The 20,674-nt window shown below is 45.2% G+C and overlaps 1 protein-coding gene across 2 annotated transcripts in view; it reads right to left on the bottom strand.

Moving 5' to 3' along the window:
- Window positions 1-20,674, bottom strand: part of MYZAP (myocardial zonula adherens protein) — an 89,463-nt gene that overhangs the window by 37,320 nt on the left and 31,469 nt on the right. For both annotated transcript variants that reach the window (XM_049613687.1, XM_049613688.1), the window contains exons 6-10: window positions 17,206-17,358; window positions 13,221-13,346; window positions 12,083-12,211; window positions 7,821-7,900; window positions 6,031-6,136 (exon numbers count right to left, since the gene is read on the bottom strand). In XM_049613687.1, the coding sequence (XP_049469644.1) occupies window positions 6,031-6,136; window positions 7,821-7,900; window positions 12,083-12,211; window positions 13,221-13,346; window positions 17,206-17,358 (594 nt within the window). The remainder of the gene's footprint in view (window positions 1-6,030; window positions 6,137-7,820; window positions 7,901-12,082; window positions 12,212-13,220; window positions 13,347-17,205; window positions 17,359-20,674) is intronic.

Below are 20,674 nucleotides of genomic sequence, written 5' to 3'. Positions count from 1 at the left end.
TGTATATAAATACTCTCCTCCAAGGACAGGCGGCTGAGATGGAACGCAGCACAGAGCACAGAAGAAAAGACAGAAGCAAATCCAGAAGATTCCATTTGGCTCAGAAGACTCCCAAAGAGGGAAGGGCAGCTTTGTGCATTAGTCAAGAAATCACCTCAGCTACTTTTGCTTTTAATTAATTTAGTTTGACTTTGGGTATACACAGCAGGAGCCCATCCACCAGGAATAATAATAATAGCAGCTAGTATTTATTGGGTATTTCCTATGTTCCAATTAGTATGTTATAAAGTATTTTATGTACATCATCTCATTTAACTCTTACAAAAAATCCTTTTGGATACTGTTATTAACCCCATTTTACAAACAAGAAAACTCTTTGAAGGGTCCCCAACTAGTAAATGCAGGTCTGATTCAAAAGTCCTTGCTCATCTCCATTTTCTATGCTACCTTTCATTTTTACCCATAAAGGTCTCTCACTGCACTTCTTCCTCAGTCTCTTACCGCAGGGGGTGCCTGTGAATTCAGGGCCTAGGTGGCAAGTTACATGGACTTGAAAAAAAGAGAATGCAAGCCCTGCTTTTGCTTACTGGCTCAAGAGCCAAAAACCCAAAACCCAGACCTCAACTCTCTGAAGAGTTCTCGCCATCTATTCTCTCTGACCCAGGTTGTTTCACCCCAAAAAGTGTTGCAGTGGGGCACCTGGGCAGCTCAGTTGGTTAACCATCCGACTTCGGCTCAGGTCAGGATCTCGTAGTTTGTGAGTTCCAGCCCCACGTTGGGCTCTGTGCTGACAACTCAGAGCCTGGAGCCTGCTTCGGATTCTGGGTCTCCCTCGTTCTCTGCCCCTTCCCAACTCACACTCTCTCTCTCTCTCTCTCTCTCTCTCTCTCTCTCTCTCTCTCACACACACACACACACACACACACACACAAATGAACATTAACATTTTTTTAAACTGTTGAATTATGACATTAATTCCCCAAAAAATCTAAGGGATGATAATTAAATACTTTCATTTCATAGGAATTGCAAAAATGTTCTTTGTTTTGCACTTGAGAAGCAGTCACTATGAATACTATTATTTCAACAAGGTATTGTGTTCTAAGAGGTACACTGTGACCAAGTGTAAGGTCTTCTGTGTAGACAGAAGCAGGGTGAGGCCAGACACCTGAACGCACAAGCACAGAGGGAAGAGGATCCCTGAGAACCATTTCTGGTCTCTTTGTTAGTGGTAGGTTCTCAGCTTCCGAGGACAGTAGGTGGACTGGATTGTGCCCCTTTAAGTCTAGTATCTATTTAACAAGTAGGCCTCATCCATCTACCTTAATAACACCTCCTCTTCAGATGCACCTGGAGAGCCTCTGGAAAGTTTTTTATCTAGATACCACCAGGTCAGTACAGCAGTCAGAGTGAGCTGTCAAAGAATCCTCTCCTGATGGGGCTGACAACAAGCACTAGATCCCCTGACAAGACCAGAAGATCACACATTCGGACAAGCTCTCCGGTGTCCGTGCTTGTGGTCTCTGCTCACTGGTCTCCTTGGCTCTCTTCCCTTCAGCCCTTCCTACTCCAATCCAAGTTCAGTACCAGCTTTGCACCTCGGGTACAACAGCTTCTGAGGGAAGCTGGCTCAATCTATTAACACGTGGAAATGAAAAATTCACAGCACTGGGGCAACTTGGTGGCTCAGTTAGTTGAGCATCCAACTTTGGCTCAGGTCATGATCTCACGGTTCGTGGGTTCGAGCCCCTCATCAGACTCTGTGCTGAGAGCTCAGAGCCTGGAGCCTGCTTCAGAGCCTGTCTCCCTCTCTCTCTGCCCCTCCTCTTGCTCATGCTCGCTCTCTTTCTCAAAAATAAACATTAAAAAAAAAAAAGAAAAAAAATTCAGAGCACCGGTTCTGAATGCTGGCTGCACACTGGAATCTCGTGTAGCTTGAAAAGCCAAAATCCCTGCAATACCCAGTGCCTTCTTCCCACCTCCATCTGCCAGGTTTGGCCATGTTGTAAAGCCCCCCAAATGATTCTAATGTGCAGCCTGGGCGGAGAAGCACTAGTAAGAAAATCAATGCCTTCTACCTTTGCACTCATTAAACATCTAAATCATAGAGGGGGACAAGCGGGGAGTGGAACTGCTTTCCGCAAAAGAAAAGTCTAAAGAAAGAATGTATCCTCCGCAATGGAAAGGAAACCTAGACGCTTCCCATTGGAAGAACCATTTCACCCATCACAATGGCAGTGGGAAATGAGAAGGAGGCGATAAAATGAAAGACGCTATTTATTAAACTACTATGTAGTCACCTTAATAATATCATGGCCTATTGGCAAAAATGTAAGCCTCCCCCTCCCCCTTTTTGAGGACAAACAAGAATTTGTTCTTTCCTCCAGGCAATTTTCCCCTTGGCAAGAAAGCCACTTTGCTTGGCTGGGGACCTCCTTGGTGAGAGCAGGTAAAGAGGGGTGAATGATCCTGCTGACTGAGGAGCTCACACGTAAAGATGTCTAGGCTTCACAGCTCTGGCCTCAGGCTCCGCCCAGCCTTCTGCTCCCCACCCCCATCTCCTGGTTCCTTTAAAGGCAAGCTAAAGAATGCAGATGGACTCAAGACACAGAACCTAACCCCAACAAGGCTTTTTCAACAGAACAAAGAAGCCCAAAGGCAAGGATTCTGGAAGGCAGGTAACACCAGATGGGAAGACCCAGGAGGGCAGGACCACAGGTGCACTGCCCCCCACCCTGCACCCAGCCCCCCGCACAGACAAAGAAAGTGCTGGTGCTTAGCTAGAGAACAGACAGACCACTCAATTTCCCTACAAGTGCTATTTTTTTTTCCAGTCTCTCCATATTTTCCAGCAAACGCTTAAAAGTCTAAAAGGGTCATATACGGGCTTATTTTGTTTTTAACTTTTTTGTCAGAGCCAGAACCCGTTAGAAGAATTAGTGATGGGAGCAAGGGAGCCAATCCCTGACATCCACCACAAAAGGAGACTTAATTTGGTATTAAGACCTAGCCTAGTGGGGGTATCTGGTGCCACACTTATCACAACACTTTGCACTGAACATGACCCCATAAGATATATACCAACCTTTCATTTCAGAAGGGCCTATCCTGCCCGACCTGCAGTCAGCCCATCTTATATGCACAAGTCCTCACTGACATATACTGTCCCACACAGTGAAAATCAAGTCCTTATCAGGCCAAGGATGGCTTAGTTTTTATTTTATTATTATTATTGTTATTATTATTAAATTCTATTCTACTCAGGTTGAAGGAAATACATGGCTTAATATTTAAGGATTCCAAAAACCTCCATAATAATACCTTTTTCAGTCTTAAGCTGAAAAAAAGAAGCTCACCTCAGTAAACTAAGTTTCTTCACAGACATTGCGGCTAAAATGATGCCAGCAATGGACAGAGACTGAGTCCCCACCCTTGGGAAACGTGAGGCTATCACATGGCTAAGCTTTCAGGCTTCATGTGAGGGAAGCAAAACTGTCCCTAACATCTGCCACACATAAAGTTTGCCTCTACTTCTAGGTCAAGTTTGTCTCGATATCTAGAGAGCTGGGGTTCACAGATATAAACTTCTCAAGTCAGAGGTTATGAATTTGCGATTTTGCTTATTATGCAACATAATGAGGAGATGATAATAACAGCCCAGTAAACAATAAAGCATTCTTTATATAAGGAGCTTCTAGCTCAACTCCTAGATCACTAAGAATGCACTCGTGAGGAAGGGCTAAATACCCTCCCAAGGCAGCCAGTACTAGGAATGTTTTCTTTATGTGAAACGAAAAGCTGAAGTTTGCCTCTTTGCAAGTGCCACCCAGTGGTTCTGGCCTGGCCTTGCATTGCAGTATTATTTAAGAACACATTCCCTCATCTCCATGGCTGTTTTCTAAGATGTGAATTCAGCTCTCATGCTGCTCCTTGGCCATCTCTTCCGCCAGCCCTCAGCCATGCCCTGAATCACAGCAGCTCTCAACTCCTTTGTTTCTCCCTGCTCTTCTAAATGTGCTCCTCTGTCGATGTCCCTCTTCCATGTTTCTAACTTAAAAGAAAAAAAAATGTATTCACATCAACGGCTGCAGCAACGGATATTTTAAACCATCCTTTTGTTGTGTAAGTTAACATGGTATACTGGGCAAACACATTAATTCTTAGCATCTGATTTAGATAGTTTAAAGTTAGAATAAAAAAATCTCTCTTCTTTCCAGTCTCCATGCACTGTTGAAACCCAGCTGTCCCCTAGGTGGTGCTCACTCTGATGGTGCCACCCTAAATGTCAGCGTGTGATTTCATTCTGACGACTGCATCTTCTACACCACATCATCGAGACTTAGAGAAGTCTATCTGGGAGATAGTAAGTCACAGGTAGAGAAGCAAGGCATGGACAGTGATCTTTATACACCAACCTATTTTCATATATCGATTTTCCCCTACTCCCTTCAAAGCGGTATGCCTGTTATATTCCAGAAGTTAGAAAACAGAATCCTAAACTACTTGACTGTGTCTCTTTAAGAAGTATCTCTGATTTTGGGACTGATCTTAAACCCTTACAGAGAATAACTGAAAAGAAGCCAACTAGTATGAGGTTTGGTTCACTGGTTCCCTAATACATGAAAACAATGCAAAGTTGAGAGAAATGCAGTGCTCTACAGTCAAAGAGCCCCATGGAAACAGGGCCAGCCTTGCCCCAGACATCTTGCATGTGAAATTCAGAAGCAGAGAAGCTATGATCTGACATCCATGGTTCCCCAAGTGCTTTTCTCACAACTGCTCCAGCCTGCCTGTGCTATGGGAGTGCACAGGGACTCCTCCTTCCACTATTCTGCTCCCTGAGGCTTGCAGATGAGCCAATATAAGGCACACAGGACTTAACGCAGTATGAATGGATTTCTTGTTTAGGCAACAGATTTCACCTAATGTATACATTTATCCTTCAAGAGAACAAAGTAGCCCTACACAGCTTCACAGTTCCCTGACCCTAACCTCACTCCAACAGTATCACCAACAGTTTACAAATTAATGAAATAGATATACTTTTAGTATCTTTGTCGTGTGTGTGGTTTTTACTAGAAATAGACATGCTTTTAATTTTAATGATTCATTAATAAAATAGATAACTTTTCAGAGTAGTGTTTAATATAAGGAAAACGTGGGGTTTTTTTTTTTCAGTTTTTCCAATGCCAACCAATTGTTTAATTAAACTAAAAGCCTTTTCTTTTCTTTGCAAGATAGAGAATCAGGTTGCAGGGAATTCTTATAAGTCTGTTAGTACTAACTGTTCCTTTTTTCTATCCAATTTATTAATTCAGCAAGAAAGATACAATAACATGAGATTAGCTATACCACAGCTTGGGCTTTCCTCTATCGAGCACCACGAGAGAGAGAAAGAGATTTTAGTAACACAATTAAAATAATTTGTTTTCCTCCTGCAGAAATATTAATGTTCAACTTACCTGTTGGTTTTTTTTTTCCATTTAGAAAAACAGACAAGCAAGCTATGTCCAGCATATAGTCTGATATCCCACAGACAGATGGAGAGAGAAGAGATAGAGAAGACACTGAGGGAAGAAGGGAGAGGAGGAAGGAGGAGATGGAGAGGGGAGGGGAGAGAAAGGACACCTGTCCACAGAGGAAGGAAAGATGGAGTGGTCACTGGGAGAGAGGCAGCCAGGTACAAAGAAGTGCAGAGACCTGACTAAAGGAAACTTTTCCTGTCACACCCTTGGGTCCCCTGGGCTGCAGGTGCCCATTTGGGGAATTGCTGCCCTCTGAAACTGAGTGACCTTACGACTGTGCTTCCCAGTCTTCTTAACTATAACCCTCTGATCTGATTAGAAAGATAATCACCAGCCTGCAGGGGGACATATGAGGAAATTTTCCTCTGGGCCACGAACACAGTGGCCTGAGCACGTTCACTTGTGAGCCACACAAAACTGAGCTGAGAGTCAGATCCAGATCCAGGGCCGAAGTGTCCCCATAACAGACAGTAATCCTGGCCCGTGACCTTTCACAGCAGCTTACCTCCTCAACCATCTGTTTGACTTTCTTCTGCTGGCAATGCACCATGTCGTCTAGGTGTCTGATCCGTTCCCGGAGGCTGGCAGATGCCTCCTCCAGCTGCTGATACCTGACCGAAAGAGAACAAAGAGGCACGGAGTCCTAAACCAAAGCAGCAACACCAGCAAGGAGAGTCACCGCCCAGGGAACACTGCCAGAACAAGAATGAGAACTCCATCATGCATCGTGTCTCCTGGGGATGAACGAGGGCTCGACCACCCTGCTACAGGAGGAACCATGGGACTCTTTCTCAAGCTCCCACTTGCAAGTTTTACCTTGTTTAAGGACAGTGACTCTACTTTCCAGGGACTAAAACAGATAGTTTTTTTGCACCACTTACAGAATGAGGGGCTCTCTGTTCTGGAACTAATACAATATTGGAAGATCCCAATAAAATGCCTTGATTCAGATAACGGAGGAGGAGAGGAGTCTAGTATGCAGAACACAATATCTGAAATCAAGTGGCCGAGTCCTGGGAAGTCTGGAATTGTAGTCTTCTACACATCATTTATTTGGGGAAAATGGGGAACATGTTGAAGGACTTTCTCTGCATCAAAACAGATTGGGCTGCATCATAAAACATTTCATAGTTTTGTTTTAAAACAGCACAAACTGGGCGGCTGGGTGGCTCAGTCAGTTAAGCATCCGACTCCTGGTTTCGACTCAGGTCATGATCTCGCGGTTTGTGGGTCTGGGTCCTGTGTCGGGCTCTGTGCTGACAGTGCAGAGCCTGCTTGGGATTGTCTCTCCCTCCTCTGCCCCTTCCCTACTTGCTTTCTCTCTCTCTCAAAAATAAAGTTTAAAATAAATAAATAAATAATCAGCACAAACTATCTTCTGACTTTGCTCCATTCAATGAAACCAGAGGAACCAGCAGGCAGACACCTCAGTTCTTTGGGGCCACTGGAATGGAGCACTGGACAAAGGGTCTGGTGGGGTTTGCTGACCACTACAGCACTCTGCCAGGTCCCTCCTCAGCACTACGTTCAAATCTACAGCAGAGTGCAAACTGTGAAGTTGCCAAGAGGCAAGAGAACAGATGTTTTTCAGCGTGTACCATATGGCAGGCAGCATGCCCACCGGCTCCCTCACTACTAATGACCCCATAAGATGGGCACTGCCGTAGTCACTGCAACCCCCTCCACTTTAAAAAGAATTCTCAGTTTACAGATCAGCAGAGAATCTCAGCTAAGTTAAGTAACTCGTTCAAATTGCTCAAATCATCTCCACTCGTTTTCCTTCACCAGAGAGCCATGCATGTCCTCTCTGCCTTCCGATTTCTAGAGGGGACCAAGTCCTGCTCCCTCATTTTCCATGCAGGGCTTTATACGCCCATAGCCAGGGGACGAGGCAAGGTCTGAGTCAACAATGTTTGGAAACCAAAAAAGGCATTTTAAAATTAGTTTCCACTGCAATGGTATTAGTCACAGCTACTGAGTTTTCTCATCCACAAGGTGCATCCTGTGGAGTCAAAGGTTACGAAGAACATTTATAGACTGAACTTTTGCACCCAAGACAGTCTGCGGTGTGCTCCCCCTGTGCTAACAATCAACCGCAGGCTGGAAGACGTGGCTGTGAGCTACTGAAGAAACTGGCCCTGCAGTGGAAGCTCTCAGGCCAAGATTTTACAAACAGAAGTCTGCAGCAGGGATGGCCAAATGAAGGAAAAGGCGAGGAACTGCAGAGCCCACAGAAACACAGCATGGCCGCCCCAGCGTGTAAAGCCAGTACAAGATAAAGGGCAGCGGTCTTACCTTTCCTTGTCAGAACCAGTTATTTCCCCTGACATTTCTGTTTCATGCTCCAGGAGCTGTAGCTGTAGTTGATGGCGTTCCTAAAACAGACACCGACATTGGAATCAATGGATTCCAGGCTGGACAGGGAATGTGTATCAAGCAATTCCAGCGCTGGTCAGTTCAAGTTCCCTGTGGGATATCCACATCCACTCACCAGAGTCCAAACAGAGCTCAAAAATACCAAACCTCTTGGATTGCATTTACAGATGTATTTATGAATTAGAGACAAATATGCTGGAGAAAGCCAGATTTATTTTTTAAAAAAGGAACCAATCAACTTAGGTTCAGGTATCTTGTGAAAATTTACAGTTCTAAAATATGAAAATCAATACTCTGAAGTCAGTGTCCTATGATATTGCAAAATACTTAATTATTTTCTGCATTATCAAGAAAAGAGTCTCTGGGATTTGGGTAACATCCTATACACTAAGCTGGCGGGGTTTACACAGGTATGTATGTTCAGTTGTACAAATGTACTGTGGTAGTCAGAATAACGGATGGCCGCCCAATCATGTCCACATCCTAATCCCTGAAACATGTGAATATGTTGCCTTACACATAAAAAGGAACTTGCAGATGTGATTAAGTTAAGGGTGTTAAAATGGGGGAATGATTCTGGATAATCCAGCTGGGACCTTATTGAAGGAGGAAGAAGGGCTGGAGACAGAGATTGGAAAATGCTACACTGCTGGCTTGGAAGCTGCCAGCTAGAGCCCTCAGTCAAGGAATGCAGGCGGTTTCTAGAAGTTAGAAAAGGCTAGGAAAAAGGGGCACCTGGGTGGCTCAGTCGGTTAAGCATCCGACTCCAGCTCAGGTCATGATCTCACAGTTTGTGAGTTTGAGCCCCACGCCGGGCTCTGTGCTGACAGCTCAGAGCCTGGAGCCTGCTTTGGATTCTGTCTCCCTCTCTCTGCCCCTCCCCTGCTCGCACTCTGTGTCTCTCTCAAAAATAAATAAACATTAAAAAAAAATTTAAGTTTATCCAGAAAGGTAACATAAGAACACGGACAATTATTTGTGTGGACAAAGTAGAAAATGTTGACAAAATCGTAGTATCCATCATAACCAAAATTGCTCTAAATACATTACAGATGTCAGTGTAATAGATTTCCTTAAAATGAAATTTATCAAATTCTGTTCATGCTATTGGGCCCTAAGTATTACTGTGCCTCATCGTTATTCTCAGAGATTCTCCCAACAAGTTTTTACCACCAAATTATTAAAAGCAAGTCTTTGACAATCTAACTCCCATAACTTCTGATGCCACAAGCTGTGATACCCAAGGAACAGACCAAAGAGATGGGGGAACAGCCCACTCTGGCAGGAAGACCGTATTATCACTGATGGATAAAAGAAGACCAACTTCGTGTGGGGTTTTGATTTTGTTTTTAAATCTCTCCAGCAGGGCACCTGGGTGGTTCAGGCAGTTAAGCAGCCAACTTCAGCTCAGGTCATGATCTCATGATTCATGGGTTCGAGCCCCACGTCGGATCCGCTATCACCCTCTCTGTCTGCCCCTCCTATGCCCTTGTATACACTCTGTCTCTCAAAACTAAGCATTTTATTTAAAATAATCAATCAATCAATCTCTCCTGCAAAGACCTTCTTACCGCCCACCTGGGCGGAATGCTCCCCTGTTCTCATATGGTTGCCTGCTGGCTGGAAGTTTACATAAGCCCTGAAATAATAGTGACAGATGTCCCACGAGTGAGCCCCCCAAGGCAGACTCAAAAAAAAAAAAAAAGCTGTAATAGAGTCAGGGCTTTTCTAAACTGATGTACAACAAATTTTAAGTCAACACTATGCGACAAGTTCTTACATTTGTATATAACTGTGAAACCACTACCCAAGCACAGAATGTTACGTTTTCCACAGCAGGGTCCCTGAGAGATCACACCCCTTAAAAGATTTCTACTAATCAGAAAAGAAAGGTGTTTTGAAAATCCAAAAATAGGAGCAAGCAGGATATGACACTGCCACAGTTCATGCCTGTGGACATGCTGTTCACATAGTGTGTGAGAGAGATTTGGCACAATTCCCGCTCTGAAAGAGGTACCCCTGAGGGAGGAGGAGCAGTAAATTAGAATACCTAATCCTAGCTAAATAAAGCTAGCATACCTCAAGCCTAAATGCAAAAGATTTAGAAAAAGAACAAATCTTTTTCTGTCAGAAAAAGGTGACAGGACTTGAGGAACATCATGTGTCACACAAATGCTGACAGGGAGGGCCGGCCTTACCACCTCCCCTGGCCTCCCGCCCATCGCCTCTCACACAGGCTCCATGTGGAAATCAGTGGGGAAAAATGCTGTACACTTTCAGAATCCCAAGGGTACAAAGAAGATAAGCCAGGGGCGCCTGGGTGGCTCGGTCGGTTAAGCGTCCGACTTCGGCTCAGGTCATGATCTCGCGGTCTGTGAGTTCGAGCCCCGCATCGGGCTCTGTGCTGACAGCTCAGAGCCTGGAGCCTGTTTCAGATTCTGTGTCTCCCTCTCTCTTTCACCCTCCCCTGTTCATGCTCTGTCTCTCTCTGTCTCAAAAATAAATAAACGTAAAAAAAAAAAGAAAAAAAAAAAGAAAAAGAAAAGAAGATAAGCCATAAAAAAGGCCCAGCCAAGAAAAAGTTGACTGGGGACAGACACTGAGGCAAGTCTGTGACAAAATCGAATCAGAGACACACATTTCAGAGCCACTACTATATGCCAGGCACCATGCTTAGCACTTTGTGTGGGCTTTTCTCATTTACTCCTCACAAAGCCTTAAGAATTATTATTATCAGCATTTTACAGAAAAGGAAACTCAGTTTGGAAGAGTCAAGTAACTGCCCACAAATACAAAGAGAGGCACGATTCAAACCCTAGGCTGTCTGATTCTAAAACCTGTATTTTTAGCCACCCCATGGGCAGTCTCTGTAAGACGGCATCCTGTTCAAAACACAAGCTGCCCGCTCACTTTGTGCTTGTGCGTGGCAGGAAAATCTGTCATCCACAGGGAGCATTTGCATGACTAGTATCTTCTCTTGTTTCAGGGAAGCAGAATTTGGGAGAAAGCTCACCTATGTTCTAGAAAAATGCCATCATGGCACAACCTTCACAACTACCGCCTCCAACCTATACTGATGTGAGTTGTAAACATACAGCTTTACCCTCTTCTCTTCAATAAAAGATAGGATTCTGTTTTCCCAAGGAAGAGAGGTGAGGCAATAATGGATCCTTCGCTTTTCTCAAGTCTCTCCCAAATAAAGACAGATCCTAAAGCAGAGGCCCCCACAAGCCCTGAAGCTGAATCCAGAACACTGAATTTAATACCATTCCCACCCTGGTTACACCTCACCTTCTCCGGGGACTGTACAGGGAGGGGCCTATGTTGCAGATACCAGGGGTAAGGAGACCTCTCTCAGAATCACTGGAAGCCTAGGTGTTGACCTTGCTCACAATGTCATTATCCCTTGCTCATCACCAGCCTCAGAATGCTCAGCATGAGTCACTGGGTACTTCTATGTCACGGTCCTGGCAGGTCACTGCTATTCTGCAGACCCACACGCTGGTAAGAGCCATCCTCCAGAAACCAGCCACAGCTTTGGCCCTAAACTACCACTCCTCCCCCAGAAGTCAGCTGTCACCTGCTAAAGGTCCCTCTTCCCTCTTCTTCTTTCCTGCTTTTTCTCTTTCCTCTCTTCCACCCCTTCTTCCTGTTTTCCACTTTCTGCCTAATTTCAGCTTCCTCCCTTCTCTAAATTGGCTTCATTATCTCAGCTCATCTCCCGCCTTCCACAGCCTATCCCCATCCCCACCCGCACACAAAGAAAATGTGGTCTCCTCCACTCTGCCATATGAGAGAAAAGCCAACCTTTCAGATGCATGCCCAAGAAACAGCACACTCAGGGTGTTGATGTAACATTTAAATAAGGTTTGGTTACTCAATGAGTAAACGAAATTCACGCCTGGGACCCCAGCAAAGCAGGGTGCTAAAATATTAATTTTTATAAATCATTACAGGTGGAATGTTTTTTAAAGCATCAAAATAATTACCAATGAGAGTTCTGTTGGACTTTATGCTTTTCTTACAGCTTTGTCTTTCCTGTTTAAATCACAAATCGGAGGGATGGGAGGGATGGGTGCTGAGGGCTTCTCACACCTTCAGACAGGCCTGCAGGGGACTGAAGAGACGGGGTAGGGGGGGTCTGGGCAAGTGGGTGCTGGGCCAAGAGCAGTGTCTGTTACCTTTTCCATGCGCTCAATCAGCCTGTCCAGCTCTCCAATCTTCTGGTCCTTCTCCTCTAGGCTGATCTCCGCAGCCTCCATCTTTTTATTGGCTTCTTCAATAGCTTTCAGAAAACTATTGGTTTCTTCCTGCAAAAGAAACACACCATCCTCAGCACAGCCATGGAGTCTAGGTTAGGCTGCTAACTAGGGTCCAAATGGTGCTGGCCTTGCTAAATCATGTCTCTTTAAAACCATAGCCTTGGGGCTTAGCAGTGTTGTGAACTCAGATCATGAACTCAACTCCCATGATTCTGGTTCTCATACGTAGATAAAGAAACATCACGTGGCCTTTTAACGGGCCTAGTTATATTTTCTCCTTTCTCCCTACCTGAGTCCTTATGTCTGAAAAAAGAAAGAAGTCTACAGATGTTCTTTCTCCCTTGACTGGATGCTTGAAGGGTCACTGTATTTGCCCACAGTGCAAAGTGGAGTAGGGGCCACATGTGGAATTGAATGCAGAATGTCCAGACCGTTCTCCCACAATGCAAAGCACCAACTCAGTCAACCATTCAGACATCTACTGAGCTTTAAGAACACAAGATAAGGCAGCCACGGACTCCCTGCCTTCAAGGAACTTGTACTCTCTCCTAGAGAACCCAGGATGGGAGACGGACAGTCCAACTCCAACAACAGGAACAACAGGATGCCGCAGCAAGCAGCGGAGAGAGAGCAGGGGTTCCCAAAGACAACGGACACTTCTAGTGAACGGGAAAGATTTCACTCACCAAGAGGGTGGCATTTTCAAGGCCTTTCAGGAGCTTAGGTGGGAGCAAGGGCAGGGGAGGAGGTTATTTCAGGTGGAGAGGAGCAGGCGGAGGGGGGAAGGGCGTGGCTGCAGGTAAGTCAGGGACCTGCTGGGAGGCTGGCTGGAGTGTACTTGGAGGCAGAGACTGGGGGCCACTGTGGGAAAAGAGGGGGATGAGCAGAGGAAGGGAGGGAGAAACGGGGGAGGGAGTGAGCAAGTGAATAAACAACCTGCCCCTCGCCCGTGTTAGAGTCCACGGACTCCCCTCCAAGCAGAAGCCCTGCTACGCAAGCCTCGCCAGCAATAACCCGGCGCTCCCTGCTGCCTCCTGGGCAGCTGTGACATACACACCAGCAGAGCCTCCTTCTCGGCACTGTGCTTCCGCTGCTCTTCCTGCAGCTTCTCCTCGTACTGGCTGTACAGCTTCTTGGTCATCTCTCGCATCACCTCGGCGTTGGCTTCCTGGGAGGATTCCACCTACGGAGACATGCATCTCAGAGCTCCAGCTCTTGCAGGTTCCGGGGAAACCAGCACCTTCTGCACCATGTGTGTCACCTGTGGACACGCTGGGGTGAACCCCCGGACCAAGACTCTGCGGGAGATAGAAGCAGCAGGAGCTAACGGGAGAGGGACCCCGTTGGGAGGAAGGGAGAGGGCCAGTGGAGGGGCAGAAAAACAAAGAGCAGTACCTCACACTATGGTATCAGGACAAACACATTCCACACAAGTGATGCTTTCACAAGACAGAAACATACCTAAGTATCAGCCCTGGTTCCCAAATTTAGCCTTAAAGTGAATTCTCTCGAAAATGTGTCCATGATTTGCTAGCTTCTTAACCCCTTTTTCTTCAATGACTTTTCCTGCCTAATGTCTTTTGATCCTGAAGTTTTATTATCTTTTATTCTATCGATTTCAACAAACTTTTCTCTGGATAATATTTCCATGCCCTAACTGGCATCAAAACGACAAGCTTTTTTAATTCTCAAGTATTCTGTTGTGGGCCCAAAAATCAGTACATTATTAGAATTGGGTCAGAGTGTGATAAATTATAAAATTAAAAAAAATTCATGGGGTGCCTGAGTGGCTCAGTCGGTTAAGCATCTAACTTCAGCTCAAGTCATCATTTTGCAGTCCATGGGTTTGAGCCCTGCATCGGGCTCTGTGCTGACAGCTCAGAACCTGGAGCCTGCTTCAGATTCTCTGACTCCCTCTCTCTCTGTCCCACCCCACTCACACTTTGTCTCTGTCTCTGAAAAATGAATAAACCTTAAAAAAAAATTCAAAGGTTACCTGTAGAAGGAAGGAAGGAGTAACAGAGGAAAGGGAATATTACAGATACAGATATTCTATTTTTGAACATACTGTTTTGTAGATTTGACTCTGAATCACATAAACTGTTTACCTGTTAGCAAAAAAAATTAAATTCCAAGAAATTACCTACCAAGACCATTCGATGGGCAAAGAATAGTCTTTTCAACATACAGCACTGGGACAAGTGGATAGCCATATACAAAAGAATGATGTTAGAAACCTAACACACCATATCCAAAAATTAAGTCAAAATGGATCAAAGGTTTAATCATAAAAGCCAAAACTATAAAACTCTTAGAAGAGAACATAAGGTCAATCTTTCTGACCTTTGATGAGGCAATGGTTTCTTAGATATAACACCAAAAGCACATGTGACAAAAGCTAAATTGAGGGGCGCCTGGGTGGCTCAGTCAGTTAAGTGTCTGACTCTTGATTTCAGCTCAGGTCATGATCTCCTGGTTTGTGGTTTCGAGCCCCAAAACGTGTTCTATGCTAACAGCACAGCACAGAGCCTGCTTGGGATTCTCTCTCTCTGCCCTTCCCCCCAGGCTCTCTCGTTCTCTCAGAATAAACAAATAAACTTTAAAAGTTAAAAAAATATATAAATAGAAAGACTTCATCAGTATTTAATATTAAAACTTCTGCGCTTCAAAAGGATACCATCAAGAAAGTGAAAAGACAACCCAGATAGAGAAAAGATCCACAAATCACATCTCTAATAACTTGTATCCAGCATATATAAAAAAATGTACAACTCAATAATAGAATATAAATAATCCAATTTTAAAATGGGCAAAGGAACTAATGGGTATCTTCTTTGGGAAGATACACAAATGACCTATAAGCACAAGAAATATGCTCAACATCATCAGCTATCAGGGAAACACAAAACCACAAAGAGACAGCACTTCACACCCCTAGGATGGCCACAAGCAGTGAGACAGTAACAAGTGTTGGTGAGGATGTGGAGAAATCAGAATCCTACGCTGCAAGTGTATTTCTAGATTATTTTTCAAACTGTTTGGCTTTTTTCCCCCACCGTGTGCACCCGGTACTTAAAATTTTGTTATGTCAGAGAAGCCAGGAGGCCTCTGAAGACATGCTGCCCACATGAAGTTGAAGCTGTCCATTAGTATGCTGGTCCAAGAGCACCTAGGAAACACTTCAGTTCATATAAGAAAGCTGGAGTCAGCCTTTCTACCTTGTCCTTCCCCAAATATTGCATTTGGAAACATTTCCACTTGATCTGGGAAACACTAAGCCAGATCAGGCTAGTGTTTATGTGCAGGTCCAGCTTAGGAGATAAAAAAAAAAAAAAAAGAAAAGCCAGCAGAATTGTGGGTGAGCAGGGCAAAGGCTGGAAGCGGCTGGTGTTTGCTTTCTGGATATGTAACCTCTGGATAAGGAAGATATACTTCAACCTCAATGGGTTACATGACGTTTATTTGTAAGATTTGACAAAAGTCTCTCTTGGCGCCCTCTAATTCAACCTTCTCCATCACTGGAGAAGTTCTGCTACAAGGGCCACAAAATGGGATATCCTGAACAGCGATTATCATCAGCTGGGAGACACACAATGTGTCCTGCACCCCATCTCCACTGCGCACACAGACTTCTAGAAAGGGCTCTGTCCCTCCTGTCCTGCTCTGCATCTAGGTCGTGTGAAATACTCTGAGTCCTGCAACTCTTTCTGTGGGGGTTGGGAACACTAGTGAAGCACAGCATCAGCCTCTAAAACAGGCAACTGAGGATGAGACATAGCGTAGAGGCTTGGTCTCCGTGGAAGCAGCCAGACCACCACACTGCCTAATGATGTCCCTGGACGCCTGACACCACACCGTCCTGGAACACACAGGAACGTACAGGGCAGACATGTATGGTACGCACTGAATACATGCTAGTGGGATGAACAACTGGATCAAGACCCTAAGCTGAGAAAAAGACTTAAAACAATAATTTCGGGGTTTTTCAGCAACACATCCCTTTTTTTCAAAGTAACTCTTACTCAGAAATACAATATATGAAATAACAAAGAGAAGAGCCGCCCTGCTTGAAGCAAAGCAAAGAGGAGCAGATCTGCTCTAGAGCTACCTGGTCAGGGCGGCTGGGTTGGCCCAAGTGGACTGTGATGGCACGAACCCGTGGGATGAGAATCACTTTGACTACACAGTGCAGGGTGGCAGCCCCCCGCCCCATCCAAGGCAGCCCACACAGAGGGGGGCCACATGACCACATGTCCCAGTTCGTCTCCCTGAATCAATTCTTAATAGCACCACCTTTCATTCCCAAATGTATTCTGCTTTGAGCAATGAATTATATGGATGTATTATCTATGAGGCATGCTCCTCCAGGACTACCTAATGCTGTGTGGAACGCATTTTAAAAACCACATACTTAAGTAAAAACAAATTCATTCCGGAAATAATTTGCTGAGTGAATCCTATGAGCCATTCTCGGGTCTGCTCCTGCCAGTGGGTAGGAATTCAATCTTGTGTCAAACGTGGAAGGGGCACTAAGACCTCCAAGGCATTAGAAGCCCAGCTGAGGAATAAGCCCAGCCTGGTGGGCAAGAGGAACACTGTCCAGAGCCGTTGGTCACCCAACAGTCTTCTTCCTGCATGCTCTTAGGCTCTTTATTATCAAACCAGACAGAAAAACCTAGAGATATCAGAGCAAATCTAAACAGTGGGGCTTCTGAAGTCCTAGGTCTGTGGGCACCCCCAGTGCCCTCTCCATATGAAATAGCAGTGCCATGGTGACTGTCTCAGCAGCCCTTGAGGCCACTGGGGCCAGGAAGGAGTGCCCACTTGGGAGTATTCATGGTGCACCCCAATCTGGACTGACAGTAGGGAACACAGAAACCCCCTTGGTGCCTTCAAGCCATGCCCGGTCGAGCTGGCCACTAAAGGGAAGGAAACGCCAACTAAGAAAACAGAGAAAAGGAGATGGAATGTTGAGGCTAGGAGGAGAGAGAAAAAGGAAAGAAGAGAAGGGTCAGGCGGAAGTCTCTGCCTCTACACGTTACCTTCATTTTCAGCAGCTGGTTTTCAACTTGCGCTGCCTCCAACTGCCTCTGCTTTTCCCGCAGCTTGTCCATGGATGCTTCATAGGTCTGCTGCAGATTTCTGATCTGGTCCTTAATGTTGCTATTTTCCAAAGTAACATCCACGAGGGTTTTCTAGTGGGATGAAAAAAAAGCAAAACCAGATCTGGTGGTGTGAGATGATATGGCCAAGTCATGCACCAGGACATCCCTTTGCCATTAACCATTGAGACAGATGTCAGGCCCCAACAGCTGCAAGCCGGGACCCTGGTGTCTAAGGGGCTGTGGGTTCCCCCATACCATGGTCAAGAGGTCTGCAGCTCTGTAGTCAAATGGGCCAGCGAGCATCCCCCATGATACCCCACAACCTCTGCCCACACCGCTTGCCACTGCTTAGGATGGACGGAAATGAATCAAAAGGGAGACTTTCCAAGGAAAAGTATTCATAACCCATCACTTCACATGGAAAAAAATGGGTTGGAAAATCGTGGACAGAACAATCCTATTTTGAAAAGGAAAACGTATAAGCATGTGTTCAAATGTGTTTATGCAGAGAAAAAAATTTTTAAAGACTAGGATGCATATCACCAAAATCCAAATAGTGGTTATCTGTGTCATAGGATTATGAAGGATATTTATTTCCTTCCATGTGTCTTCTGTATCTTTCAAATTCCCACAACGAAATAAAACAAAACACATGTTTTGTAGAATGAAGATACTCCCCTTTTCCCTTAAAGAGGCTGTCACTTCTGTACTCAGAGACCCCCAGCCAGGACAGCCACTGTGTGGTCGAGGCTCCTGTTGTGCCAGCAAATGCTTCACCTTCTCCTCTTAGGCACAGAAAGGTGGCAATGAAGGAGTCACAGAGAACAGAGTTTGGTGACTCAGACAAGGGCCGCAGAAGTGTCAAAAGCCCGTTGATTATTACTCCGGGCCACCCACCGGATTCAGAGTGATTATACTGATAATTGCTATTTAATGCTTTAGGTTCTATTTGGTTAACTGTCCGTACAGAGAACAGCTTCCATAACCCAGAATTCTTACCACTGAGCCTTAGTTATGGGCATTATCTAACACCTCCCCAAATCATGTTCAACTGTCAGGCAGAAGATCCGGAGACTGGTGTTGGACACACGTCTCAACACTTTTGTCCTTTTTGTAGATGATCAGTCTCTGAAGCCTCCTCAAATCCTTAGCCTCCAATTTGGATAAAAAGCCTCCCATTCTTAAACTGACTTTAATCAAGAGCAAGGATTTTGGATGGTGGTACAAAGGCATTAAAGAAAATAGAGAAGCCATTTGGAAGCACAGAATCAGAAAAATATTTGAGGGGCACCTGGGTGGCGCAGTCGGTTGAGCGTCCGACTTCAGCCAGGTCACGATCTCGCGGTCCGTGAGTTCGAGCCCCGCGTCAGGCTCTGGGCTGATGGCTCGGAGCCTGGAGCCAGCTTCCAGTTCTGTGTCTCCCTCTCTCTCTGCCCCTCCCCCGTTCATGCTCTGTCTCTCTCTGTCCCAAAAATAAATAAAAAACGTTGAAAAAAAAAATTAAAAAAAAAAAAAAAAAAGAAAAATATTTGAGCTGCAAGGGGCTTTAGAAACCACCTGACCTGGCCCAACCATGCCCTCTCCAAGGCCCACCGGCATTATAGATACAACTCCTGTGCTCACGAACCTACATCTGGACCAAAAGGCCAAGGCTCTAAGTCATGGTTCTGCCACGAGGCAGACACCCTGTTCAAGTCATTTCTCTGCTGGCCTCGGTTTATTTATCCATAAAACAAAGGGACTGGAGATCATCTCAACAGTTCCTTCCACTTCCAACATCCTATGAAATCAAACCAACAGTCTGGTCTCTCTGTCAATAAAAATGAAAACAGAAAGACTGGCAATGGAAGAGGTCAGGGTCTTGCAGAAATAAGATGACAACTATCTTCAGATCTCCTGTCTGTGAGATGATGCCTTTCTTTTCTCCATTTTCTCTTTCCGCTTCTGCTTCTAACTTTTAACAATAATTTTTAATCTTTTCATTATAAAGCTCTGCTGTTTGCCCTGGGCCAAGACACTGGATCACAACTAGGAACCAGTCAGGGTCCCTGGGTTATAGATGACAGCTGACAGCCGACCTCTGAAGTAAATGCCTGGGGTACCAGTGAGAATGGCAGAGCAGAAGTATGGCAGGGACGAAACACCAGAAAAGGAGTATCAATGCAGACCAGGCCTGATCTCAGATGAGGTACAGCACTTCCTGGATGGCCAGGAATGAGAAGATGTCCAAGAGAGAAGGAAAGGGAGCCTTTCTAAGACCAGTTGATGGCCAGAGAAAGGGAAAAACAAAGGCTTCTGAATAAACTAGAGCCAGAGTAGGGGTTGGCCTGAGGTGGGGGAAAACTGGCATGCACTAAGAAGGAACAGGAAAAGGGTGAGGCTCAGAGACCCAACCAGAAATGGCCTCCCAGGGGAGCCTGGGTGGCTCGGTCGGTTAAGCGTCTGACTCTTGGTTCTCACACTTCGTAAGATCGAGCCCCACATCAGGCTCTGGGTTCCTTAGAGCCTGCTTGGGATTCTCTCTCTCCCTTTCTTTCTGCGCCTTCCCCATTGTGCTGTCTCAAAATAAATAAAAACTTAAAAAAAAAAAAAAAAAAAAAGAAGAAAGAAAGAAAGAAAGAAGAAAATGTTCTCCCAGACCAATCCAAACACAACGCCCACCCAGGCCCACTGCCAGACAGTGGCCTCGCTTCGCGGTTGGTACTACTGCCGTAACACTTGTTGTTAGGGAATATTCGGTTCATAGGGAAGTGGATAATCCCAACATGAAAATGTGCGTGCTTATCTGATAAGTTATTTATATAGAACCGGAAAGGATAGGAAATAGCTGTGGAACCTTTAAGAGGAGGGTAAAAAGATAAAAGCCACATAAACTTGGAGGAGAGGCAGAAACTATTGTTTACATATTTGGAAGCTAAAGCCAAGGGAAGCTGTTTCTGGTGAACGTAACACTTTGTTCTGAACAGTTTCAAGTTAATTTGCATAGGACATAGAGGACTCAGTTGGAAGGGTAACAATGGGTAACACTGGAGAGGTTAACTCCTAGCAAATCAGATTAACCACGAGAGCAATCCTCTGGAAGTGAGTTAAAAGCACAGTCTTTCTCTTCCCTGTCTGGTGCTATAAGATGTTCTTTGGAACGCACATGATTTCTTTTACTGGAAAATAATTTCTGGGGCACCTGGCTGCTTCAGTCAGTTAAGCTTCTGACTCGATTTCAGCTCAGGTCATGATCTCACAGTTCGTGAGTTCAAGCCCTGCATTAGGCTCTGCACTGACAGTGTGGAGCCTGCTTGGGATTCTCTCTCCCTCTCTCTCTGCCCCTCCCCTGCTTGCTCCCTCTCCCAATAAATAAACTTAAGAAAGAAAGAAAGAAAGAAAGAAAGAAAGAAAGAAAGAAAGAAAG

The sequence above is a fragment of the Panthera uncia genome (genome assembly GCF_023721935.1).
Source record: "Panthera uncia isolate 11264 chromosome B3 unlocalized genomic scaffold, Puncia_PCG_1.0 HiC_scaffold_1, whole genome shotgun sequence".
NCBI classification, from domain to species: domain Eukaryota; kingdom Metazoa; phylum Chordata; class Mammalia; order Carnivora; family Felidae; genus Panthera; species Panthera uncia.
This window is presented reverse-complemented; position numbering and strand designations above follow the sequence as displayed.